This window comes from Eleutherodactylus coqui, chromosome 5 (genome assembly GCF_035609145.1).
Source record: "Eleutherodactylus coqui strain aEleCoq1 chromosome 5, aEleCoq1.hap1, whole genome shotgun sequence".
In the NCBI taxonomy this organism is placed as follows: Eukaryota; Metazoa; Chordata; class Amphibia; order Anura; family Eleutherodactylidae; genus Eleutherodactylus; species Eleutherodactylus coqui.
Genome location: NC_089841.1, coordinates 42,161,086 through 42,188,541, shown reverse-complemented (window position 1 = coordinate 42,188,541; position 27,456 = coordinate 42,161,086). Strand labels below are relative to the sequence as shown.

Genomic DNA, 27,456 nt, shown 5'->3' with positions numbered 1-27,456 from the left:
CCATGTTTCCCTATGGAGCCTTTTTAGTGCAACGGATAAGACATGCATTGCAATGAGATTTTAACATTGAAAAAGTCAATAAGACTTTCTAATCAAAAAAAAAAAGCGTTTTTCACAGCCAACAGCGATGCAATTTTCAAAAAAACCCACCCCAGCGTCACTGATGCTCAAAAATCATTGGAACAAAAACGTGATTTTCCCATGGCAAAAATCGTGATCGCCCGTGTGAACTAGCCTTACAGCTGGGCCAGTGCTGGGCTACACCACGGTCAGAGCAGAAGCCGCGACTCCAACCCATGTAGGGGCCGGCGCTTACAAGTCAGCTCCCGCTGATTTAAATACATTTCTATGCATTCCATTATTTTTTTCTATGACCTTCATGCAGGATAAATCGTGATATTTTAATAGTTTGGACTTTTATAGGCATGCAATACTAAATATGTTTAATAGTTTTTTTTTTTTTTAAAGGGAAAGATTTTTCTTAAAATTCATTATTTTTTTTACATTTTGTTAAACTTTTTTTTTTATTACACTTTTTTGAACTTGTGCTCGTTTAATCGCTTGTACTGTATACTGCAATATTTCAGAATTGCGGTATATGATGATTTTTAATATTGTTCATCAAGCCCTGCCATGGGTTGATCTGGATCTGTGCAAGGCAGCTCTGGAAGCCTTCAGTAGGCTGTGAGCTGCCATGCTAGTCCATAGACGCCCTCCGATTGCATCACAGTGCGCCGATACAGTATAGGAAGGGGTCCCCTCATCCCGCTGTTTAGATGCTGCAGGCAGGTCTGACCACAAGTCTAAACAGCTATCAGAGCCAACGCTGTACGTGGCAGTCGCTCCATACACCCCTCACGACCGCATGAGGAGTGTTTACATTATGTGGTTGGGGAGGAGTTAAAGGGGATTTCATGCCAATGACATTTTTCCCCATGTCCGTCCACTGGAACTCCTAGCGATCCTGAGATCTGTGACCACCATGTGCCAAATACAAACCGGGTGGCAACATGCTGGACTCCATTCACTTCTATGGGACGGAGGAAGCTGGTCAAGCGCATTGATTGACTTTTCGCCCCTTAGAGAAAACACTCGGCGATTTCTTCAAAACTTTTATTTACTATAAAGACAAAACCACCAGAAATCGGTACAAATGATGCTATAAAAGCGCTTCACGGGTTAAAAACCTTTAATAATTAAAATCTTCTGATATATTTCTGACATCGGATACATTGAAGCCAAATTTAATGTTTCATCTTAAACCCAGAGATTTCAGCAACATGTTTGCTTTGCACAGTTTAAGGTGCTAGGAGGAGGTTTGTTTGTGAAGCCCTTGAGCCCTGGAAGTCTTAGGAATCCGTCATACAGCAAATATATAGAACGTCTCATTGTGGAAAAAAAAAAAAGGCAAAAAAACTTTGGTAGAAGAAGAATCTATAAGGACGCCTGAGGTAGTAGAGACTGAAATCACACGAAGCGGGGGGAGTTATTTACAGGAAGTACCAAATAACATTAAGAAGGTCACAAATAACCGTACGGCAACACGATTCTCAGTCCAGCTTTGATCCAAAGGAAATAAGAATACACCAAAATCTGCATAAAATAAGCGCAACCGCAAGAAAAAAAAAAAAAAAAATAATGAAGCGCGAGGATCTCATCTACAAGGGTAATACTGATTGAGCAAGGGTCATCTCTGCGGGGGGAGGGGCAGCGCGGACAACAACGATCAATCTTCCAGTACATTGGAAAGAGTGCAAGACCATCATATATATATATAATATACAGGAGTCAAGTACAAGACAGTCAGAGCTACGAGACTTCACATTAAGGAACAAGTCGACTTTAACTCTTTGGAATTTCGCTTGTCTGTCGCACGAAAAAAAAAAAAAAAAAAGGAATGTCCGATGTCACGAAAATTCACATTGACGCCGTTTCAGAGAAACGTACAGTAGCTTATGGAGATGCGATCCTGAGTTACGGAATAACTGGGGATTCTTTTTCCATTGTGCAACAACCTGGCTTCCAAGGAGTTAAAAAAGCATCGGATCAAGTGGAACGACGAGGCGGCCGCTTTCCTTCGGTAGTACGCATGATGCAGGCAGTGGCTGTTTGATCGAAGCTCGGGATGCATGGTGGACACGGGGCTGGCAGACATTTGGCCTCATTCACCGAAGTCACTCTTGCGGTTCTGCAGCTGCAATATTATACTGCAGTGACAGGAGGAGCAACAGTAGTGATTGTAAGTGTATGAATGCGCAGGTGCAAGTCGGGCAAATCCACCAAGTCTCATCAATTGGGGGTTACAGACATGGCCAGCCTTAGTAACGTGCGACCCTAGAGGTCACACAGCACACCGGCCACCAGGCAAATATAAGCTGAGGGCGTTGCGCCCCTTTAGGCTGACTGGCCAGACTTCCTTCTGTGCGGCAGCATCTTGTGGAACTACATGAATCATCCTCCTCCTGGTGCTATCTCCTACCCTCTGATGTTTTGAGGTCCCACTGCAGGTGACCCTGCAACACAATTACTTAGTACTGCTGCTGTATGTGTACCCAGCTTGGTTCTGCCGCTGTATTTGTGTACCCAGCTCGGTTCTGGTGCTATGTATAGGTTATGAGCTTGGTTCTGTCTGGTGCTGTATTTGTGTACCCAGCTTGGTTCTGGCGCTGTATTTGTGTACCCAGCTTGGTTCTGGTGCTATGTATAGGTTATGAGCTTGGTTCTGGCGCTGTATTTGTGTACCCAGCTTGGTTCGGATGCTGTATATAGGTTATGAGCTTGGTTCTGGTGCTGTATTTATTTACGGAGCAGTTCTGGTGTGGGTACACTGCTATCTTGCTGCACAAGCAGAATGACTAACAATGCAGTATTTCTTTTTCCTTAAGGGGGAGGAAGCGACAAAAAAGAAAAAAACATTCCGCACAGGGTTCCATCCAACCCAAGACCAGCACTGGACCCATGAGCAGGGAGACGCCGTTTTCTGGAAGAAAGCAGCCATGTTTTTTATAATCGTGGACATTCCCTTGAGTCGCAAGTTTAACTGCAAACTATAATCCTCACGTATTACAGAAGGAAACCAGCAGCAAGTTGGCCAATTAGAAATAGTCAAAAAAAATAAAAAATCGTAGTCAAGTTGATCGTCTTGATTTGGTTTGAGACACATCCGAGCTCCGCAATGTTAGAAGGGGAAAAAAAAACGGAAAGTTCCAGATACTTGAAGAAATTAACCCCATCCTAACCAAGACAAGATTTAACAGGAAGGAGATGAACACTAAAAATGTTCCCTTCTCAGCTGAGCAACCTGGAAACCGAAGAAATGTAAAGGTGAGCGACAGCCGTCACAGAACTACTCCGGAACGGTCTGTGCAGCACGGAGGGGCAGTGTAATGTACAGCAGATACAACTTCCGGTGACCAATTCTCTACATGTAGTGCCATGTACTCAAATGCTGGCCAATCAGAACGGAAGTCCTTATACACAGGAGCCAACCAGAATGAACTGCAGTGTAAAGCATAGGGGATGGACACATAGGCAGCCTTTGACTGTGTAGCCAATGCATCATAGCCATCACTTATAGGGTGGTCTCATGAATACAAGTCCTTTCCATATACCCTATTAGGGTACACAGCTGTCAGAGGCGGGTTAGATGCTCTGTGATGGCTGCCATGTATTATACTCCCCTCTAGGGGGCGAGTAAACCACTGGGGTTTGAGAAGCAAGACCAGTGATGATCAGATGATCACTAGTCTGACTACTTTTAAAAGAGTTGTCTTCATGAGATGGTCCTTTAAATGGGGCAAAACCAATCTAAATAGGATGAGCTGCAGGGTAAAGTAAAGGGGTCAAGACAACTAGAGCTCAATAGAAAATTTTCAGTTTAAACTTAGTCATTTCCAGGTTACTCTTCTCGCAGGGAAAACGAAAAAAGTTTGCAACAGAGGGAGAAAAAAAAAAAAAACCTTAAAAATAGTCAACCCCTCCCCCATAGACACGTGAAATGACGTTACCTTACGATATAAAAAACTGCTTAAAATGTCGGAAACATTAGGAGGGAGTGAGCGGGTTGTCGGGGGTTGTGAGCGGGTTGTCGGGGGTGTACAGTGTAGACAATATTTACACATTGCATCTCTCTACGGCCACGTACACAGCGCTCTCGCGGTGTCTCCTCCAGACTACAGCGCGCCGTCTAAGTGTTCCGCTGAATTTCTGCAGCGCCGGCTGCGAGAGGCGCAATTCTCGTAGAAAATAAATAAAAAACTGTGAGAAGATAAAATCCTCATTTTTTGGAACTGAACCTCCCAGCAGGCGAGCACCTGAACATTGGCGCTGAGGCGGCTACATAACACAGGTATTGGCAGGGGCAGGGCGCCAAAATCCGGAGCCCCTCCCCCTCAGTAGCATGTTGTAAGACGTCGGTCTCTCGGCTTTCTTTCTACCACTTTGTTCTGAAGACCGGGTGTTTCAGTAGCTCTCTGGATGGAGGCCGGTCTTGAGGTTGAAGTTCCAGACACCGGAGAGTCACGTCTCGCAGACCGGGCGAGAGATGGGCGGGGATGGTCGGCGCGGTCGTTGCACTTGCAATCTGGACGCAAAATAGAAACAATCACGTCGTTACCCCTCGTGATCACATGACCGACCACAATTACAGAAATTATACACGAAGCTATAGAAATGCAAATATATGTCATCCGTTCCAGGCACGATATGGTGTGCGCCGCTTTATTAGGTCACATGACATCAACCGTGCAAGCCCGTGAGCAGCTGTAATGTATGCTGGAGTCAATCTGCTGATCCACACCTCCCTACTGGTGGAGTGTGGCATTGCAGCTTAGGCTCATTCATTTCAATAGACTTGAGCTGCAATATTAGACAACCAGGAGGTGGCGCTGTTTTTGGGAAGCTATTTTGGACTATACCTTTAAGGATCTAGGAAAATTAACCCTTGCTGTACTGAAATAGTTACCTTGAAGATCAGTGCGAGGTGGTTGGAGTGCTTTTCTGCGTTCCATGGAGGTTTGGCGCAGGACATCTCGATTATACTGCAGCCGACGCTCCAGACGTCGCAGCTCCGCCCGTACTGCTGCCCCCGCAGCACCTGGATAAACACCAACATTACAACATGAGACTCGCAGCCAACGATGCGACACACGTTCACGCTGCGAATAAGTCATCGCCGTACCTCTGGTGCCATGAACGCAATGGTCCCCAGCAGCTGGCCTTGAAATTCTCCAGCGCCTGTGCCTTTCGAGGCCAGTCTAGCGGCGGCTCCGAAGTCAGCGATACGCAGCCGCTGTCCAGTGCTGTCAATCAGTAGATTGGCACCTGTAAAAGCAGATGGCACAGAAGACAGCGGTCAGTGAGGACAGACTAAGAGCACAACATTCCATACGATGGAGAGTCTGTAGGACTACAACCCCCAACCTCCACCCAGCAGGTTACCTTTAATATCTCTGTGAATGATCTGATTCTCGTGGAGGTACGACAGTCCCCGCAGCAGCTGCTCCGTGTAGTTGATGATGACCGACTCCTTGAAGGCTCCGTATTTACTCAGCAGGTGAGCGACGGAACCGCCTGGAAAACGAACGGAGAGTCAGGAGAAGGCTCTGCTCTTACGCAGCAGGGTGGGGGCACGGACCGCGATTACCTGCCATCCACTCCACGAAGAGGTTGTAGTTGTTCTTCTCACAGGTGGCGCCCAGCATTCGGATGATGTTGGGGTGACAGAGGTGGCTCATCATGCGGATCTCCTCGCGCAGCGCCTCAACCACCTCTTCCTGCTCCGTGGAGGTGTTCCTGACGTAGGTGACCTGCAGATGAGAAGGAGGAGAGCGGTGAAGCAGCCCTGCTAATACTCAATGTGTGAGCTGCTACATATCGGAGGTGGACCCCGCGGCAGATACGGGGCCCTGAAGAGCGGGGGCTAAGCGCTATGCTACTAGGTTCGGGAGAAACAGAGTGGTCAGCAGTCATGAGGTGGGGAACTGAGTAAAGATCGTGGAGAGGTGAAACAAACATCAACCTCTTCTGTTTTTGGGGTGGGGGAGGGACCCCGTATCACGACAAAGGGGCCAATTCTCATTTACTTATGGATCCCTGTCCATGTACAGCTACAAACCTGCTGGGCACAGCACTGTACCACAACCCCTACATCCGCTGGGCACAGCCCACAACACCATCCTCCATGTACAACCCAGATCTGCCGGGCATGTAAGCTCACCTGTTTAACAGCCATTAAGGTGCCAGTCCCGACATCCTGAGCCTGGTAGCAGGAGGAGAAGGCTCCTAGTCCAATCTGCTGGCCCTTCAGCCACTCCACTTCTTCCCGATAGTGATTCTTCACTTTGGTATGACCAGGCAGCGTCTCTGGGGTCTGCAATGGGGAGAGTCATCATTAAGTGGGGTCCCAGTCATGTCCTATGAGTCTAAGCTGGGATTGGGGTCTGTAGACTTACATCCTGCTGGATGATGATGACGTCCTCTCCGTTCTCCACCTGCAGCTGTGGGATGACCGGTAGAGCGTCCTGAGAGGCTGACATGGCCAGTGCGATGGCCAGCGCCTCCTCCTCTTCGGCCTCCATTTTCTCCTTGCACTTCTGGTTATGACTGACGTCCTCCTTGTACGTGTTATCGATCTCGGCCCGCTCGGGTGACAGCACGGCGACCTCCGATTTGAAGGTGACGGTGCTATCACACGCCGGTATGGATGCCTCCAGCAAGTCTTCCATGCTGGAGTTGAGCTCTGTGTTGGCATCCAGGCGGCTCTTCTCCTCCACAGGGGTGAACACAGTGTCGTCACTAGGTATAACAGCGCTGGGACTACTACCCCCATTATCACAGTGGGAAACGTTGAGCTCCAGAGTCATATTGCCTTTTGGAGAGTCTCCCGGTTTCCCCATGTCCCCTGGCGTGGGCCGGGATGGTTTTGGCCTGTGTATTTGATGAGATGGCAGCGGTCGGGCTTGGGTGAAGATGGGAGAGAGTTTTTCGGGTTCTTTACCCCCTGAATGCTGTTTCTGAATTGGAAGAGAAAATTTCCTCTGAGTCTGAGGGGAAGCGGAGGCAAGTTTACAGGGAGCAAATCCTTGAGGTTTGGGCTTGGCAACATCCGAGACAGGACCAGCTGTCCCAGACGGGGTGGAAGGGGAAGACAACGTCTGGAATAAGGAATGGGGCTGAGAGGAAGGAGAGTTCAAGCATTGACTTAGCGGTCTGCGTCTTGTCTGGATGGCAGGCTTTGGTTGCTCGGTTGGTGCCGTGGACAGTGGAAGTCCCAAGGACATGGCTTCTAGCGCCTCATTCAAGTCCGCAGGGCTGGAAGCCGCTTTGGAGACGCAGAAGTCCTTCCCTGATAGCTGCATAGTATGTTCTGGGGAGTTATTTTGGGAGGTGATGGGGGAATTTGCAGGGGCCGACGGCTGAACGAACGCTTCCCTGCGGCTTTCGAAAGCTTGCGAGTCATCCAGGCCCTGCTGAATGACTTCGACTATGTCCATTTCTTCAGCGATGGCCATTAACCGTCTCCGCATCCTGCTGTAATGCGTAGAGCTGGTGGCGCTTAGCATGTCCAGTAGCTTGACGTACACATGGGGGACTCGTGCCACCATCCTCGCCGCACTCAGGAATACTCTGCGTGACAGCTTTCCAACCATCGAGTGTGAATTGTCAATGGACTGCAAGGCGAAATTCAGCAAGGACAGCAGACTCCTGTACCTACGAGAGAAAAGAAACGGTCACATATGCTGCCCTGAGAAGCAAGACTATCCAGTGCAGCAGTCGCCCCCTGTAGCAAGGCTCTGGTGGCTCAGGGGTCAGAAGGTTCCTCGACCATACTGCTTGCAGAGTTCAGATACAACTGTTCCCTCCACACCCTTGTTGACATTTGCATATGTTACCCCCATTACCTCTCCACTGCTGCGTCTGCCTGTACAATGTCTCCGCTGATGATGTGGGGATAAAACTCAGCAGGAAATTCCAGCAGCAGTCGGTCGATGAGACACAAGCGGCCCAACAGTGCTTGCCAGTTGTTAGACTCCGGCTGGGAGGCCAGGATACAGTTCAGGACGTATTCTACACCCCCGATGCCCATGGAACCTAAAACCGTACAGAAAGATTTATAAACGACGCCCTTGTAGGACCGACTTCTATACAGACACATCCAGCTAATACATCAGGCAGGCTGCAGTAATCGTCTGCACTACCAATAGCGCTAATGCATCCGTAAACGTAACTTCAGAGGTGAGGGGTACTGAATATGGTCACTGGCATGGAAAAAGGAGAGGAAGCGATTAGTGCAAGTATGAGGGGACGGAGCAAACACTACAGGAATCCCAGCTCTTCCACTTCTTGCTGTTGATGTGGCTCTCTTGCTAGGTGGCCCCTAGTACCACCTTCTAGTCTAAAAGTCTGATAAATGGGGCCCCACAGCTATTTAAAACTATTGGAAAGATTTTTCTATGCTTTTCATGGAACATGCATTGCATGTGCTTGAATATCGCAGATAAAGGAGTGCGATATATGTCTGATTTGTTTGGACCTAGATCACACTTGCCTGTGTAAATACAGCTTAAAGGGGTTGTCTGGGGCTTTGGGGATCTTTCTCTATTGATGACCTGTCTTTAGACTACTGTCAAGAGCGGACAGCGCTCGAAGCAGATAGCTCTGTCATCATTGCAGTGGACCGCTTTGGTACTGCAGGCACAACACCCACTAAATTTAATTTGTATTAATGAGCTAATCAGAACCAACTCATTCACCGGAGGACAGTAGAGTAACGGCTTACACTGCAGTGATTCTGCTTTGTGGCAACTATGACATATGACCATGTGCTTATTACGTAAAGTGCGATTAAACGTAGTATATATTTTTGCGGCTCTTTTGCACGAAGGCTTGTAATATTGCAGCGATTTAGCAAATTAGTTTTTTTTGCTACAATTACATGGCTACAAAAATGGACACATACATAAGCAGGAAGCATCACTGACCAGATTTGAGAATCTCACGCCCCACCGCCAGCTCTCCGGCTTGCCCTTTGCATAGCTCCAGCAGCGTTGACACCGACAGCTGACTTGTTCGGCTGCAGGAGGAAATCAAAAGAAAAGCTGTTAGTTTCATGGAAGCCACTGTCTTTTGTTGCACATAAATCGCAGCGCTGGCTTTTATAAGTCACCTGTTGGCATCCGCACACTTAACCAAAATGGTTTCCACAACAGGGTTGAGAAGTCGTTGCAGCTTTTTGCGTTCGGCCGTCGTGTGGCAGGGGGTGTACACCAACATGGCTCGTAGGGTTTTCTGCAGACAAGGAAATCCCTGGTTAGAATAGGAAAGACGGAAAGAGAAACACGAGGGAACGTTCAGAGGAGAGAAACTCACTAAAGCAGCGACATAGACTTTGTAGACGGGGTCCCCGCACACCATGGACAGCACGCTGCAGCACGCCTCCACCACAGCGTCCCCTGAGATACTGGACTGAGATGAGCTGCTGGCAGCGTGGGGCGCAGCGCTGCCGGATGTGCTGCCAGTGCCGGACGTTCCAGTGCTTTCACCATTAGCCAACAGCAGCGCCCCGCTGACGTCATGTGACAGACGCCTCAGCGCCATTTCTCGGATATTCCAGTTCCGGGAGAACAAGCAGCCAACCAGCTCCATTCCAAAAACCTAGGAAAAAAAAAAAAAAAAAGTTAAATCCCATCTCCACCAGATTTTTTTTTATTGCTTCGACACATCTAAAATGACGCAACTGCACAAGTAGTCAGATCACATGGGGTGCAGACGCTACAGGACCGATGTGGCCCCTGGTTGGAGGGTCATGTACTCTCCTGTAATCTTTCCATGGTACATTTCCCCTTTAACTCCCCCCTCGATGCCTACCTGAATCCACGGCTCAGCCATGCTTTTGTAAGAGGAAGGAATCTGCTGGACCCCATAATGAGTAAGGTTCAAATTAGTATCCTGGGACCTTCTTTGGGATCCAGCTGTTGGCGACTGTTGGGGCGACTGCTGTGCAGCGCGGAGAATGGGAGGAGAATCCACAGGACCCGGCAAGTCATGACTGCAAATCCAGAAAAGCTATTACTAGTGATGCCAATAACCCAAGTAATGAGACAGCCCAAAAAAAGCACAATTCTGGCACTGCATATTTACTGTCAGTTGGCATTCACTGTGACAGATTAATACGGTGATATTGTAATAAACTGGACTTTAACGGATGCAGCAATGCAAATTCTTATATTTTATGATGCAACAACTGGGAAAAGGGTTTAAACTAACTTTTATAGTTGAACATTTTGCTTATTTTTATTTAACTTGCAATTATTTGATAATTCACCCAGTATAATGCAGTTGTGTAGGACTACATTATACTTGACAGGCATCCTATTAAGATGTGCCGCTGGCCTATCTTAAAGGGGTTGTACCAAGATTGCAAGTTTTTCCCCTAGCCATGGGATAGGGAATAACTTGCTACCTGGTGAAGGTCTCAGGAGGGAGACCCCCACCACTCTGCAGAACAGAACTCCATTGTCCCGTTCTGCCTGTCATTGTGGGAGGAAGGAGGTCGCTTCTCTCCTTCCAGGGAAGTCAGTGTGAAACAACCGCTGGCCAACCATGCACAGTCAAGGGCTCCATTCATTTAAATGGGGCTGACAGAAATTTCTGTTTGGCATCTCCAGAGTCCCATCGAAAGGCAATGGAGTGCTGGTGAGCTTGTACGACCAGTGTTATATTCAGTAACCCTGAACGGGGACACAGGAACCCCAATCTCGAGATCACCGAGAGTCTCAGCAGCGAGACCCTGCAGATCAGCGTAAAACTTGCAATCTTGATACAACTCCTTTAAGATATGCCTGTAGAACATCTTAATAAGATGTCTGTAAGAATACAGTACTATAGAAATGCATTATTCTGTATAAGCTATCAAACGATCGTGAGATCAAAGAAAAATAAGGAAGATTTTTTAAATTAAGAAGTTTACGCCCATTTTTAGCATAACGAAAAAAAAAAAAATTCCATAAATATATTTCTATATAGCCGCTTCCATAAAAGTCCAATTTATTAATATATCCCATTAATTTTGCAGTGAACCCCTTTAATAGGCAAACATTAATAGCCAGCATGACACCTGGATGGCACCCTGCAGTCTCTTCGCTAGGGTTCCATTTGGGACTTCTAGACGCCAACTGGAACATTCAAATGCTGCTGTCACAACGGAAAACGGCATTTACAATGGTTACAGCCACAACCAAACATCAAATATCATACAAGGACGCCCGATGTGCCCGCTCAGGAAGGGGTTAAAGACTATTTAAGACACCCATAACTGGCTTGCCCGACCGCTTTCCCAGCTCCCCTAGACACATGAACATTTGGCTCAGCTGCCCATTCATGTGTTTAGGGAGGTGAGAAGCAACCAGACAGCTCTGGCAGCGACTAATCTCCCGGGGAACAAGAACGGTCCCTGAAATTCAACTACCCCGATCTTTCTACCCCCGACATCTGTCAGGGCAAAAACTGAGCCACTCCCAGGCACAGATATCCACAGGTCTGGATGATTAAACACGACTGTTTATGGGGGTGCTTAACACCCACAGGCGGTAAATCAGATGTTTAATCCATAGTGAAATGTCGCCAATTAGTCTTCATTTCCCCTCTTCATTATGAAGAAAGGACATTTCTGTACTTGGCAGATCTCACTTTCTGAATTGGCATCTTCATGGTAAAACCGTGCGTTCTTGAAGAAGCCAATAAAGCCGACGACCAGATTAAAATGGTCATTTTCCCAAAATGGAATAAAAAAATACCAATATCTCCAAGTACTTTATTATATCACCCGGCAGACTGTGCTCTAAAACAGGGTTGTTGGACAGTTTGTGACGACTGACCTATGGAAGTCCTGAGATCTCCACTTTGAGCGGCAGAGCGGACAGATGAGAGGCTCGCGGTTTCTCCGGCATTCTTCTGCCCCTAAAATTAATACAAAAACAGAGTATAAGGGAAAGCAGAACACAGTAATAGCAGCAGAACCTCCTGTGTTATCTGCAGGGCTATAATCTACAGCCACACTGCGCCTCATACTGGTCACTAAGGAGTTAAACGAGAATCAAGTGCAACATTTCCGGGTGCTGGGAAGGCACCCAACATGCCAATCACTTAAAACGCCGAAGCCTCAAACCAAATTCTGCAAAATCTCAGCTCAGGAGACCCCAATTTCCATCACCTCAATGAATGTGGAAAGATTGAGGAACAAGAAAACATATAAACATCTCCACTAGGTGGCGCCATCTGGTCGCAGTTTATACATTCTTGTTCAAGTTTCCTCCAAGGCTCCTAAATGCTACTGATGGGGTAATGAGATTGTGAGCGCCACTGGGGCTACAGCCATGGCTCCGAGACTATGTAGAACTCTGCAGAAGTAGTTGGCGCTACATTAGCGATGTTACGTTATCTCCCTATTATGTAATTGAAAGATTCCCCCCCCCTTTTTTTTTTTAGAGAACTAAAGCAAACGGCTAAACTTACAAGGTTGGAGGAGTCACAGGAGCCTTAAATACATGACTGTGCAGCCCTGATCCATCAGTAATGCATCTCCCCTGCCCCTCATTCACCAGCTGCCATATTAACAGACTTTTCCTATTGTAGTATCAGATCAATGGGAACAATGCGACTACAAGTACTCAATGAGGGTCTCATGACAAAATCATTTTTTAAAATCACTGGTCAAACTGCTGAGACACCCGGCTATCAAGAAAACGGCGCACCCAGAGTTCCCCAAGTGAATGGAGTAGCAATGCATGTATAACCACGGCTCCATTCACTGTATGTGGAGACAACAGAGTACTGCGCTCAGTCATCGCCGTCCGTCCCATATACAGAGCAGTGCCCATGTGTGCCAGCCACTCCAGTCAGTCTGGGGGATCGGAGTGCGCCGTTCTCATTGTTCGTAAGGCCTCATGCCCACGGGGAAAATAAGAATTTAAATCCGGAGCGTTTTTCCCGCATGCGGATCCGCGCCCCACAGGAATGCATTGACCCCGTGCGGGTAGATAAATACCCGCGGATGGTACTTAAAAAATTTCTGGAGCATGAAAAATAATGGACATGCTCCATTTTAGTGCGGATCACGCATGCGGGAGCTCAGAGCACATAGCTCAATTGATCTCCCGCATGAAAAATAAAAGACAATTACAGTGCATCCACAGCCCAAATCCGCGTTACAAATCCGCAGCGGATCTGATTTTCCCCGTGGACATGAGGCCTAAGGGTCACAGCAGTTGAAACCCCAGTTACTGAATCACTTTTCGCCTGTCCTGTGGATGGAGGATACAGGATATTGGTGGGAAAACCCCTTTAAATAGGACTAAAGACATTGCTGATTGTGAAGGATAGGATTTTTTTTATAGACTAGTGCATATAACAGTTTGCAGCTTCATTTTCGGAATCTGGTTTTACAGTGAATGTCGCTTCATCATCTTGTTTAATCTATTAAAAGGTTCAAAATTGGGAGCCAGTTAGTTTTCTAATATATCTTTATAGTAGTTAGACCCGATTTTATGATAGAGATCCAAATCCCCTGTATAGACAAGTGATAAAATTCAGCTACCAGCAACTACCACTAGGGGGAGCTCATGTATAACGTTTAATGTATGTGCTGTATATACACAGTACACTCCTAAAGCTCCCTCTAGTGGTGGATACACATTTGCAACCATCTATGCAGACGATTTGGAGTTCTTAACCAGAAAAGGACGCCAACCACTACAAATGGTTCGTTCACACGTAGCAGAAATGATGCGGATTATCCACATTTTCCGTGTAAAATCTGTACCACTGGTGCGGATCCATAGCAGATTAGAATATCTGCAAAAAAGTGCAATTTTTCACATGGAAATGTTCTGGATAATGGGGCGGAGCTTCCACAGCGGAAAATCTGCATCATTTTCCGCTACTTGTGAATGTACCCATAAAGATATTAATGTGTAACTGCGCATTCTAAAAATTTGACGAGTCGTGTCATAGGGACATGTTAAAAGTTAGGTTAACTGGAGGCCCGGCTGCTGACACCCCCGCCGATCACTAGAACCAGCCAGCTAAAGTGCTCATCTGAGTGCTGTCACCGCTCACTAGCTGAAGACGGCTTCAACAGGAAGTCTATGGGTCTGTCTTCAGCTAGCAAGCTGTGACAGCACTTGGATGAACACTTCAGCGGTCCCATGCTAGCAATTGGTGGGGGTCTCAGCAGCAGGATCCCCACCAATCCAAACTTCTGGACTGTCGCTATGAAATTACCATAATTTTTAAAAAGCGAAATTACATAATTCTACAAGGTGGAGATTCACTTGAAGGTTAAGTGGTCTTTAAGCAAGTGCTCTTAGGCTGAAGCTCAGACCAGTAAGCACACGGTGCCTCCCCGGGGGGTGCGGTGTCATGCACAGGAGCGGTGACGTACAGATTGACATGCAGTGGTGGTGTAGCTTGTTTCTGCAGCCTTCTTCACATACGGTCAAGCTCTCCTCGTCCAGCATGCCCAGCAAGCAGATCGGACACATTTGTTCATCTTCATCTTTTATGCTGCTGGAGAAACAGAGAAATGACGGTCAGCAATGAGAAAGGGCCAATCAGCAGCAGAGCACACCCCAAAGAACAGGACCTGCCCTTTAAAATGAGGGGTCTTCAGTCTATTCAGGCATTTCTGCAGGACATCCAATCCATCAACCCCTCCTACCGCTTTGGGTCTACAGCAGCTATGCAGACTTATAGCCCTCGTGGCAGCAGACTACAAGACAACCCCGTGTAGTCCGATCCTGCAGTCTCTCTCGCATCCATCTGTCTACTTCTTGCAAAAGTGTGTTAGGGCACCATTTATCAGCCCTTCCTATGACTGCAGCATCAGTAACCGACTACACAGGGCTTGTAGTCTGTTACCATGGAGACACAAGTCAGTAAAGTAGCTGTAGACACAAAACGGTAGATTAGTTGAGGCTAATAAAACCAATTACAAAAGATACTCCTTTTTCAATCTTGAGACTGGAGCTACGTGCAAGGACTCCATTACGGATTGGAAAAATACAGTATTGCCTCTTACACCCAATTTTGGCATCAATTTTCCTTTACACAGTGGGACATCTTCCACTACTAGGAATTTCTCAGTAGGAACCCACCCTTCAAAGGGGGCTGTCCCAAGGCAATCTCCTGATCGCTCCGAACCCTGATCCTGACTAGGAGGGGCCACAGTTAGACATTTCCTCTGCAGCAGCCACTATAAGGGAAATGTAGTATTACAGGATAGTCATTAGTGAACGGCTGTCCTGTAATTACAAGGATAGAACATGGTCCGCCTGGTCATGCATCCACTTAGGGGTCCTGAGTGGGGAACCCTGCTTTATGACGTTTGTATACCCCAACAGGACATATGACCGGGGGAAGCCATCTTGTCATCACTCTTTAAAATGAGTTTCCCAAGTTAATAAAAATTGGAGCATGAATTCGGGGGGAGGGGGGGGGGGGTCGCTCTCCATTTACTTGATTAGCAGGGACATCTCACAGACACAAGTGACAGCTGCAGCAGTTGCTGTCCTCAGTGGTTTAAAACTTGAGAACGCTGGGGCCGGCAATTGGCTGCAGCGGTCACATCCGTGTACAGACATGTCCGTGTACGCTGCAGTTTGTAAACAAAGACAGGAGCGGCAAGTTGTTGTTTAAACCATTTCACACCCTCTCTCCGAAGTTTTTCATTGGCTTGGAAAACCCCTTGGGACATAATCACAAGGCTGGATCTGCTGTGCGGAGCCCCCACACTGAAAGCCTGCAGCTTTTACAGTAGGAAAAAAAGCGGAATCGGTTTCCAAAATCTCATCCACACTGCATACAAGAGCCGCGCATGAGCTGGCCTGCGGTCGGGGCGCATATTAAATCCGCCGCATGTCAATCTATGCTGTGGAATATCCGTGCAGATTCCACCATTTGCAGTGTGTGAAATCTGTGTCAAATCCACAGTGTGACCAGAACAGAATCCACTGTGGATTTGCAGCTGCAGAACATCCCTCACTGACAGTTTTTTTTGCCACTTTTCCATAGGAGCACCAGTTACAGGGAAAAGCATCCCCTTGTAGTGCCATCAGCCACTAACAGAGCTGATCAGAGTCTGCTAGGACCTTGCAGCTCAGCTGTGACAGAGGGCACACAGCGGTCACGTGATCGCTGGGTCCCATAGTGGAAGTAATACGTCACCTCTTTAGTACATAGCGTTAATTGAGCGCTATGTAGCCTAGGAAAAAGACCGACAGAAACGTTTAAAAAATGGCTTCTCCCTTCTCCTGCGGGCTCTCAGCTGTGTCTGACAACCCGACCTGATTCTGCTTGATTGCAGGAGCAGAGGCTTTAATCTTGCACCATATTTTTGTTATCGGCCGAGATTAGAGCCCAGGACCAAGCACCGTATATTTAACGCACTTGGTCCTTAAGGAGGACCTGCTGTGAAAACCTGCTACCAAAAACAGCTGGGATCTAAGACCTGTGACCAGAGCCGAGGATGAGATTACCAATATCTGTAATTTTAAAGAGTCTGAGAGAAGGAACGAGGTAAGAGGACTGCAGACACAATGCAGCTATCAGTAGTTGAGGACTGCGCCCCGCTGTGGCGGCATCAGGTACAAACCTGGTATCTGAACTAGATGTAGAAGTGGTGGATGAGGATGATGTATGAGAGTTGGACATGCGTGATACAAACTTCTGGATGGTGTTACGAGATGGAGCTTTGATCCTTGAGCTACGTCTACTGTGATATTTCTGGAACAAACTTTCAACCTAACGAAAAAAAAAAAACATATGAAAAAAGAAAAGAAAAAGCAAAAAACAACAACGGTGAAGAGTCGCACTGCGCACAGCGAGGACACCGGCCGGAGAACCGGATGGAGGCTGGAATATGAGATAGAAGAGAAGAGCAGAAGGTGATATGTGCATGATACTCCAACGCTGGACAACACACCAGACAGCAGCCTCCACGCAGGATGGAAACAGGTATACGATGTAGCAGAGCTGGAGAACCAAATGCATGCTACAGTGACATTAACTTTCAGGGGTTGTGCCAAGATGCACAACCCCATCCTGAATTTATGGCTTGGGGAGAACAGCTGAGATGCCATTACTTAGGGCCACTTTTAAAGGCCATCAACACCTTCACAAGCAAAGTATAATAAATGCAAAAAAAGCAATTTTGCAATAGGTGTTAATTTATAAATTCCTCCTGTCTTTGCGCCTCCATGGTAACAGACTAGAAGCAGTAGTCTAACCCTGCAGTCAGAGACCCTTCTATCAGTCCTCCGCATCTGGGCTCGTTCACATCGATGCTTTAGAGTTCCGTATTCCTGCTCCCGTAATGGCGAAGTAAAGAGCCACCTAGTGGCCGAACGGAACAGTCATATGGTGCAACTGAAAGAACGGCACCGGCTATAGCAGAGTCCGTTCTATTTCCCAACGGCCATGTAAAGTAGCACTGCATTTAGCGCAGTCTTGCCTTTTAGTGGAATTCAGCGACGTAGGTTCCGAATGAAACCTCCAACGCTGATGTGAATGGGCCCTTACCCACCAAACGTATGCTGGCACAAAGTATAGGGATAGATGGAAGTATGGGACGGTGAGACTACAAAGCTCGTTTGCTGTGTGTTACCATGGAGATACATAGTTTGCATAAGAGATAGACACAAAACGATGGAAGATTTTTCTTTTCTTTAACACATATTAGGACAATAAAACTTGGTTGTGAGATATGTCTTAAATCGCTTGAGCCATGACTGTGCGGGAGAAATGCCTGAGGGACATCTATGCCTTCATTTTAGGGACCCAGTACCCCCCCTGTCATTGATCTGGAGGTTATTGCATATCCTAGTGAGACGCCAGAACACTCTGTATCGTACAGAGCCATAACGCCCCCTATGGTGCCATGTATGCCTCCGATTCCAAAAGGACTTGCGCAACGGAATGCATACTATATCACTTCTTCAAAACAGCACTGTGCAGAGCACTATATGGCGGCACACAGCACTCAGCAAATAGAACGTTCACGCCTATGCACAAAACTCCGGCTATGGCTTTAGGACCCCCTGCTTTATGCATTCTACCCAACACAATAGTGCGTTCCTGCTCCATATGAAACCCATCTTACAGAGTTAGCATTTGCAAGTAATTATACACTGAGCTTCCTATCCAGCATGGGGGAGGGGGCCGATAATTGCCGTTAGGATACATTCATCCCCATAGAACAATGGGCAGAGGATTTGCATACTTCAAAATTCTTCAAGGTTTTCCTCCACAGCATCGTATCCGAGGGCTCCAGCTGAAAGACTCGCAGCATGACGAAGAGGAGATGGATGCAGAACGTGCCTCTGCCGCAGCTGCAGGTCTGCAAGAGAGCAAAGCGATAATTATACATGTGGCAGTCGAAAAATATAAGGCTGTACGTCAGGGTGAAGAGGGACGACAGATCCGGAGGAGCACTACAATAGTCACCGCTCGTTAGATAGAGAAGCTGCCTTCATTAGACATCCGGCTTGATCAAGTCACCACTAATGCTTAGGGTGCTAGTATTAAAGCACCACCTGGTACGGTGCCACCATTCTGCTTAAAGGAACGCCAACCAATACATAAAATGAATGTTCTGTGTCCCAGGAGATCAGTCATGTCCCCACTGATCACCTATGGCTGCAGCAGGAGCCTCTCCCCTCTGTCTCTGCTATAGGACAAACCTTAAAAAGGGATTTCCTGGGACTAAAATCTTGATCTATCCTGCAAGATTAAGGTACCTTTACGCGGTACGACTGTCGGGCACATCATCACCCGGCAGCCTTACCAGCGACTATCTCTCCTGTGCTTTACACCAGAGTGATACCCCGAGTGTATGGAGGCAGAGAGGGTCGTGATTCGCTCCAACCAAGAGTTGCTCACAGACTCAGTTGCTCCCGTTCACACGGCCCATCACTTTTTTAGTTTTGCTTGACAGGTGAGCGGTTCGTTGTTCAGTGCGCCGTCGGCAGTCGTTGTACACGGGACCACCATCATCTGAATTAGCTGTTCCAGGTGATAATCGCCCATGTAAAAGGTACCTGAACCCAACTCCCTGCACACCGACCATTAGTTGAAGAGACAACAGCACACTGTTGAGCACAGCAGCACCTTCACCACGTAGCAGGCACAGCGCCACACATTTTGTAGCAGCGGTGGATGGTAAATGGATGTGATAACCGGCCAGTTAAGATGCAATGGCGCACACCAAAATGCCAGACACACTTCAAACAGCTGAATGGCAAGAGTGCCAAGCGTCAAACCCCTGCCAATATAATACTGATGACCTATCCTAAGGACAGGGAGTCAATACTTAGTCCCAAATTAACCCCCACTTTTGACAAGTCCCAGCCTTTAAACCATTTCATGCCCCATTTTAGCTTAATTTTTTGAAAATGCCCCAAGAAAAAAAGGAATTCGCCAACCATGAACACTGCACCAAAGCTCAAAGCAATGCTTTTCTGAAAGCTCTACTGCAAAAGGTAAATTCTTGCAGTTCCGGGTCTTCCATATTGTAACGCATGCGACGTCGTGACCGTCTCGTAGAGGTGCCATTATGTGATCATTACATAGACTACATCAGTCCGCTGTCGTGTGAACATAAAACCCGTGAATGCGCCAAAACAGATGTTGCCGTCAGTAAACACAAGGCGCACCGCAGGACATGACTTCACTTGTCTCCGGGACGGAACGACTAAGCTTTTGGCAGCAGAAAACGCCGGGTCCTTGTCTGAGGCAAGTAAGGAGGAACATGAGGAGCCTCTACCTGCAGCCGCCCCGCGGGGCAATCACTCACATTTGTTTACACACTCGCTTTCCCACGACTTGATGAAGCACGTAATTGTGTCAGAATATGAAGCGTGAAACCGACGACTTTCCCAAGGGAGAATAATAACCTGCAGAGCGTCCTCCGTGTTACACGACCGCGGCTCCACATGGGCAGGTATCTCCATGCCACGGTCTACACAGACCAAGCCGTCAGACCCCCAGAATGAAGCAGGGTGGGCGAGGTGTGTACAAAGGTCCTTCATTTTGCTCATCCCAGCAACATACTTTCAAGACAAGACTCAGGCGGCCTTCGGTGGTCGCATCAACAGTTTTTTAGCATCCATAGGGAATATTGGTTGAAGTCCAACTACCAGCGATCAGAGGCTGGCCTCCTCAGTATATACCAGGGCACAGCGGCATAAGCTTTGCAGCAGCAGTGCCCGATATTGCAGTTCAATTCACTTGAATGGGGTCAAGCTGCACAAAGCCCATGTGAACGATGGACATGGCATCACAAGGCGATGAGCAGAAATCAGACCCCACCGATGTGAGAGGACCTATCCCAAGGACAGGTCATCAGAATTTAAAGGGTCTTTACCACGGTCCGACGACTGGGCACAAACATTTGCCCGTTTGTCAAGCTGTGTAAATGTGTCAAAGATCAGTTGGTGAACAAGCAAACATTTGTTGGCTGATCGATTCGTCTTGCAAGCATTAATAGGTTTGCTGGTCGGCTGATCTTCTCGTCCTGTAAACAGGGAGAGGTGCAGCCAATCACAGGCAGCTGTATGGTGGCGAACGATCATAATCATTCGCACTTATACAACCGGTCTACCCGTGTAAATATCAACAGCTCCTTGTAGAGGCAGTTACCGTGGCTGTGTAAAAGGAGTGCAGGTCCTAGAAAATGCCTTTAATGTGGCGACCATTGTAGGATGGGTTATTACCACCATCATTTCCCCTGGAGCCCCACTACTGCTTGGTATCGTACGAGTTGCTGGCTGTCCAGCCTAAGGCACAGAACTGCCGCGGATGTGTGTAACACGCTATATACATCCGCACACTGGCTCATACTGCTGATCTGGGGCCAATTCTTTAACTTTTTGCATAAAAGTCAGAAATGAAAAGTTACTTGACCAACCTGAGGTCCGATAAAGACCCTGTACTTGTTATCCGGGCTGTCGCCTCCGATCAGGAAAGAGTTGGGCCCTATTTGCTGCAGTAGGTACAGTCTTGCTCGCATGACTTTGTTGACGCGGCGACTGGTCTCCTCCGGACTGTAGGGCGAAAACCCATCGGGTGAAGGAGCCCTCCTGGGCGGCGTAACACGACCGCTTTGAAACTGGGAGAAAAAGAAAAGGGAAAAGACGTTTCCGTGTTAATAAAGGTCACATAAAAGCCGCCGCTCCCTCCATGTACTCGGCCGGATTTGGAGTTTTTAACCCTATAATTTCCAGAGGAGCTGCCACTGAAATAGATAACTTCATTGCATTGTGGTTTTAACTCTTTTCTTTTTGTCAGAGGAAACACTAGAACCAATTATTCCCATTTTAACCCCCACTCCCGCCAAAGTCAATGATTCAGATGAGCACCATAGTGGCAGGCGCCCCCCTGAGGGCAATGGACACAGAATATCTCACGGTTCATCTTCATAGCAGAGACACAGGGTGATCGATCATTGCCCTATAATGTAAATTGATTTACATTATGGGTCCATCACTAAGAAAAAGTGACGCGAGGCTTCCAGTATGAGCCTGGGGGATGAGACAACCCAATACAAAGATGGCCCGTCACGTCCTTATGTCAGCCGGGCTGGATATATAGCTTTGCAGCTTCACTGACTAATAGCGCCCCCCAGGTGTGAAGGGACCCACAGGGACAGGGGACATCCCTTTCCCCCCCTACCAGTTGTGAAGGGACTCCCAGGGACCAGGGGCAGCCCTCTCCCCCGCCCCCACTAGGTGTGAAGGGACTCACAGGGACCAGGGAGACCCCCTCTCCTCCCACCAGGTGCAAAGGGACTCACAGGGACCGGGGACACCCCTCTCCCCCCACCAGGTGTGAAGGAACTTACAGGGACTGGGGACACTCCTCTCCTCCGCACGCCCGGAGACTCTGGCTTTGACTTGGAAGAACTTGAGGAGCTGCTGGGAGAAGGACTGCGTCGTCCCTTCACAGCATGTGCAGACCCGTTCACCGTCCCCTCCACTGAGGAGTCCGATTTGGAAGCTTCAAAGCCGTCAGCTTTCACCGGGATCGGCTTCACAACCTGCAATGTAGAGAGCAATGATCATGGCTGGGAATACAACGGAGCGCCCTGAACCCCGATGAGCCACAGTCAGACACTTATTACATCTGTATTACCGAGGAGGGTCCAACCAACCACGGCGTAGCTTTTATTTCTTACACTGCGGTGGTAAATTGAAAGTTGTGCTCCGATCTTTTGCAGATTTCACCCTACTGAATTCAAACAGAAGGGGTGGAATCCGCTACAAATCTGCACCAAAATCCACAGCAAATGAAACATGTTAATGCGCCCTTAAAGGGTTTTTCCTACTACCCTAAAACTGCTTCACAACCATGCTACTTCCTGGTTGCTGCTGACCAGGACATGTGACTCCAGCAGCCAATCACTGGCTAAGGAAGGACACTGCTGGGCGTACTGATTGGCTGCATCAGTCACATGTCCTGGTCAGCAGCAACCAGGAAGATCAAAGTGGCTGCGAAGTACTTCTAGGTAGCGGACAAGCCCTCTAAGGTGCACTCACCGGTAACGGACATGGTGCGGATTCTCCAAAGCAGATAGTGCGCCACCCCCCCCCCCCCTTGATGCGCGATCAGAAGCAGACTGCACCCCTATTTACGAAAGGGTGATATCAGCTGCGGATCTCACCAACGGTGTTTTTTTCTCTACTGCGGATGTGTGCGGAACTGCAGTCGAGTTTTTCAAACTTCTGCTTTCCTGCGGGATCCACGGCCCATCCAAATTGTCAATTGCACAACGTCTATGGAAGCCGGACTGGACAGCTTCCATTGACTTCAATGGGAACCATACTGAAATAGGGCATGCTGCAATTTGATTCCCGCACCCAAATCTGCATGACCATCTGTGCGGATTCCACAATTCATATCTGCCGGTGGACATTAGACCTATAGTCACACGGCCCGATACCGCACTTGCCATCATGCTTTTTTCGCTCCGCTGCAAGGCATTTTTAATTTAAAACCACCTCGTATCGTTCTCACGAAACTGCGCTCCTCAGGTGCGTTTCACGTGCGTCACCGATTTCAATGGGAAACATTAAATTGCGATGCCTTTTAAGGTCCCATTGAAAACAATGGGTGAGACGTTCTGCTGAACGCCAGGAGGTGGACCACCCCGCGATTACTATCCTCGCTGCGAATTAAAAAATAAAAATCGTCCACGTGAATAAGTCATTCAAAAGAACGGATCTCATATTTGTGCAAAATTTGTGCACGATTCTCGCCGGTGTGAACGTAGCCTTAGAGATGTGCAGCGGTGTGTATTAAATGACAGCAAGCAGAGGTCTGGCAGACATGTGACTTACCACCGGGCCTCGCCTGCTCCTCCTCTCCAGCCATTCGTGCTTCCAGGCCGGCATGCAGGTGGCCTTGAGCTTCTCCCTGATCATGCGCTCCTCCGGGCGGTCGTCCATCTTCTGCAGCCCCCGGGGCGTCTCTTTATTCTCCATGTCCCGGCTGCAGGAAGACATAAAGGAGAAGGCTTTAGAGAGGAGAGTATCCAGGATGTCCCGTCCGCACGCTCACATTACCGATTACTTCCAACTGGCCGGAGCGCGGCGGCACGTATGCAGCACTCCGAAATATGTGCTTGTTTGCTTTTTAGAGCAGAAGTGCTGCGGGGCATGGTAGATGCCGGGAAGCCGCGCAGACCCAGCGCCCGGCTCAATCAATAAGCTCACAACAAACAGACACGGCTGATGCAGCTCATTCTGACGGGGAAGGAGAGACTTGGCAAAACCTTTCCCAAAACCATTACAGAGCGCGACACCCAAACCCGTCCCCGCAGCGCATCCATTAGGAGGCCCGAAATAGCCAAATCCAGCCGGGACCCACGCCAGAGAACATGAGAGACGACACTTGTCACGCTGCAGACTACGGAGTATATCCGGATAACAGCCGTACATCGCACTGCGGCCCCAACATCTGCCAGCGGCCATTACAACGCCAACCGCCACCCAACTTTCCAAGACCCCTGAACGGCACAACCTTACATACAGAAAAATCTGCACCACAATCTATCCCACTGAATGGCGCAGACTTTGCTGTGGAATCCGTGAGGATTTTTTAACCCCTTAACGTTACTAGAGGTCCAGTTACATCCTGCAGCTGCGGGGTGTGTATGGAGGGAGATCAGGGGGCGATCCCGCTCCATATATCGCGGCTGCTGGCTGTTTCTTACAGCTGGCATCCGCCTGCAACAGCTTCGATAAGCCGCAGGGCTCATCGGAGCCGTTAACCCTTCAAATGCTGCCGTCAATTCTTGACAGGAGAATTTAAATCCCCCGACCGATGTTCAGGGGTCCTGGACAGCCTCCCCTTGTGATGAGATCGCGTATTGCCGTGCGGGTGTCATAGCAGCTGGAGGCATTCTGCAAAGCCCCAGGGCCATCACAGCAGAATGCCTATCAAGCAATGCCCATGGTACCAACGGAAACTACAGGACGTCCCGCATAAAATGAGCCCTCGCACATCTATGCCAACGGAAAAATAGAGTTATTGTGGTCAGAAGATGGCAACAGAGAACAAATAAAAGCTTTTAAATAAAAATAAAAAACTACAGGGAAAAAAAAAACCAAACCTATATACAGGCGTGATATCCTAATCACACTGACCCCTAGAATAAAGCAGTCATTTTTGTTGCAGTTTGTACGCCGTGGAAACAAGACGCACTCAAAGATGGCGGAATTTAGTTTTTCCCCATTTTACTCCACTTGGAATTTTTAAAAAATTTATTCAGTACATTATATAGTAACATTAAAAAAATACAACTCCTTCCGCAAAAAAAAACAAAAACAAACAACAAAAAAAAAAAAAAAGCCCTCATACAGCAACGACGAAAGTAAAAAAAGTTATGCAGGAAAACACGAAAAAGGGCCATGTCCTTAAGGTGTTAAAGCCTGCCATGTTTACACGGCCGTTGAATGCTCATCCACGTTGGATGAATGTTTGTCATCCAGTGACACCGGTGCGCCGGTCATGTAAAGTGAAGGCTGCGTGGTGTCCCGGCCCTCCCGGGTGACAGGGGCAGCAGGGGAGAAGGAGCAGACATGTTGGATGGCAGCGGGCCTGATGCTTTGTGCAGACCGGGCTCACACAAGGCGACCTCGCAGCCGTATACGGAGCGGCGCACAGTCAGTACGCCCAGAGCCATATACTATCAGGTGTATAAATGGCTGCCAATGGAAGACTGGAACAGCATATTGTGTGTGCAGAATAAGCTATGCCAACATGCTTGTGAGAGACCGGCTCCTGCCAGTTATTGGTACAGCAAAATACGCTGTACCAATCCGCCATGTTGACGGTAAAACGAATGGCACGAAAGACACATGCAATAGAAATGGCAGCATGTCCCATCTTGGCATGTATTACATGAGCGTACATGGCGATGAGCGACACCACCAGGACACAGTGATTTCTGAGCAATGTCTGCTCCATTTTCGTGCGTTTTGGCATTTGATGCAGCCCATTACCCATCACAATGATGGCTTCAAGCGCCGGCAAATGCCGTAACCTGCGTTCAAGAACGCCGATCAAAATCACGGTAAAACAGCGATTGGAATGTTGTGTTTTATCGGCGCTGTGTGCGAGAGCGGCCCAAGGGTGATCAGAGGCGGACAGAGGCGCCCTGAAAGCAGCTGCGAACGGGCCGTTACCACGTAAGCCCGGACATTAACCACCGCGGTCCCTGCAGCGGCGCCCAAAGTTGTTCTCGTTCAGCTTTCCCCGGAACAGATAAAACGGCCGGACATCTTAGTGGACAGACGACAACCGAAACGTCAAAGTATTGAAACCTCAGCAGAAACACTGTAACACAAGCCCTGCTCTGTACCAGCGAGTACTGGAGGGGGCGCCGCTCCGACAGCAGATCTGTGGACCAAAGCAAGTACGTGCCGGACAAGTCCGAGGAGGGAGGGGGGCCAGTATGCAAAAAGAGCATTACACACTGACAGCGGATTAGGCTGATAAATCCGACATATGGCAGGCGGCTCCAGAACACGATCCTGCCGGGGGAGAGCGCAGCTATATAACTGGAGGCGCGGGGCTTTACTGGGGGCCGCGGGGTCTTCAGGCGCGTTTAAACAGACCATCGTTAAAAATAAATAAAATTGGAATGATCTGCCGACGATGAACGATAAGTAAATTAATGCAAGCATGAAAACAACGACTGGCTCGGTCGCTAATCGTTCCGTCTGAAAGGGCCCCTGGGAGCCACCATGTGCAGAGCGCAGGTATGAAGGAATGCAACACTGTCGCTGTTACGGAGAGCAGGGGCCCGGTACAAAGAAAAATAAACTCCAGGGCCCCGTAACCATCATGGGCCAATCCCCGTACTGCGGGCCTCATTCCCAACGTACGGCTGGCCTCCCGCCGTGCGATGTGGCTTGCCACTAAGTAGTTAAACCTCGCTACAAGAAGTCTGTAACCAGAGACTAAACCCTTGGCCACAGGTTAACCCTACAGTAACTCTGCTGCCCGCACTGAACGAGCGGAATCCAGATAAAAGCGTACAGAGAGTTTTACGCTAATCGGATGTTTTCCCCTTGGCGGGGGAGACGTCGTGTCGTCCCGTATTAGTTAGATCCCCAGTGATGGCGGCTTTAATCGCGTGCCGTGCGAGTAACTGAAAAGCCTAATGCAGCACGCAGAGAGAGCAGTGCAAGGGTTAACACTACAAAAAGTGAAATAGATGGCGGCGCGGCTTCCTTTTTCTTTTTTGAGACGACTTTGTTTTCTTTCTTGTTCAGACTTCCTGCGCTGAGAGAAAACACAGAGCGACAACAGCTGCGCAGTTCCTGTCAGCGCTGCAGAAGGACAACCAGAGGAAGCGCTTCAGAGCAGCGCACGGCCGGCCGGAGGGGGTGGGGAGGCAGCCGTGTATGGCCATCAGATGTGGCACATGAAAGCCAAGCCCTGGGGCCACCATCACCCAACACATGGCGGCCAGTCTCAAGGTCATCCTATCTGAAGGCCGCAGATCAATATGACGAGAACACGTAGACATGTGGGGTACTCCCCGGCCGGTGGACACATGAGCCTCCAGCTCTGGGTTCTGCCACCGTTATGGAGCAAAATAAGGCCCGAGACACAATGCGTGTGAGCTGGCCATCGGAGGAGATGCTGTATGCCACCATACAGGCCGGGCGCAGCTGAAGATTCATGGCCTGGTGCAAGAGTTCAGCACGATTACCCCCTTAACACATATATAGCGCCTTCCACAGGCCATAGCACGCGTCCTCAGGGCAGGACCAGTGCCTCCTTTGTGTCTCCCACAAAGCCACAGCGCATGCCCCAACAAGACCATAGTGCCCCCTTTGTGACTCTCCAAGATAATAGCGTGTCCTTTGGGTCTGTTACTTATGTAATGCCATCTTC

General features: G+C 48.5%; 1 protein-coding gene across 3 annotated transcripts in view; it reads right to left on the bottom strand.

Annotated features, from left to right (window-relative positions):
• Positions 1-1,171: 1,171 nt before the first annotated feature.
• The window catches only part of MAP3K1 (mitogen-activated protein kinase kinase kinase 1), a 50,071-nt gene continuing 23,786 nt past the window's right edge, over positions 1,172-27,456 (bottom strand). For 2 of the 3 annotated variants that reach the window (XM_066602372.1, XM_066602375.1), the window contains exons 2-20: positions 23,388-23,538; positions 21,893-22,087; positions 20,960-21,160; positions 18,275-18,391; positions 16,649-16,797; positions 14,441-14,565; positions 11,877-11,958; positions 9,868-10,048; positions 9,370-9,654; positions 9,167-9,288; positions 8,982-9,073; positions 7,902-8,091; positions 6,453-7,710; positions 6,218-6,370; positions 5,645-5,807; positions 5,440-5,571; positions 5,180-5,322; positions 4,964-5,095; positions 1,172-4,582 (exon numbers count right to left, since the gene is read on the bottom strand). In XM_066602372.1, coding sequence (XP_066458469.1) covers positions 4,433-4,582; positions 4,964-5,095; positions 5,180-5,322; positions 5,440-5,571; positions 5,645-5,807; positions 6,218-6,370; positions 6,453-7,710; positions 7,902-8,091; positions 8,982-9,073; positions 9,167-9,288; positions 9,370-9,654; positions 9,868-10,048; positions 11,877-11,958; positions 14,441-14,565; positions 16,649-16,797; positions 18,275-18,391; positions 20,960-21,160; positions 21,893-22,087; positions 23,388-23,538 — 4,021 coding nt within the window. In that variant the 3' untranslated portion in view covers positions 1,172-4,432. The remainder of the gene's footprint in view (positions 4,583-4,963; positions 5,096-5,179; positions 5,323-5,439; positions 5,572-5,644; positions 5,808-6,217; positions 6,371-6,452; positions 7,711-7,901; positions 8,092-8,981; positions 9,074-9,166; positions 9,289-9,369; positions 9,655-9,867; positions 10,049-11,876; positions 11,959-14,440; positions 14,566-16,648; positions 16,798-18,274; positions 18,392-20,959; positions 21,161-21,892; positions 22,088-23,387; positions 23,539-27,456) is intronic. The other variant, XM_066602373.1, reaches the window with a different exon arrangement.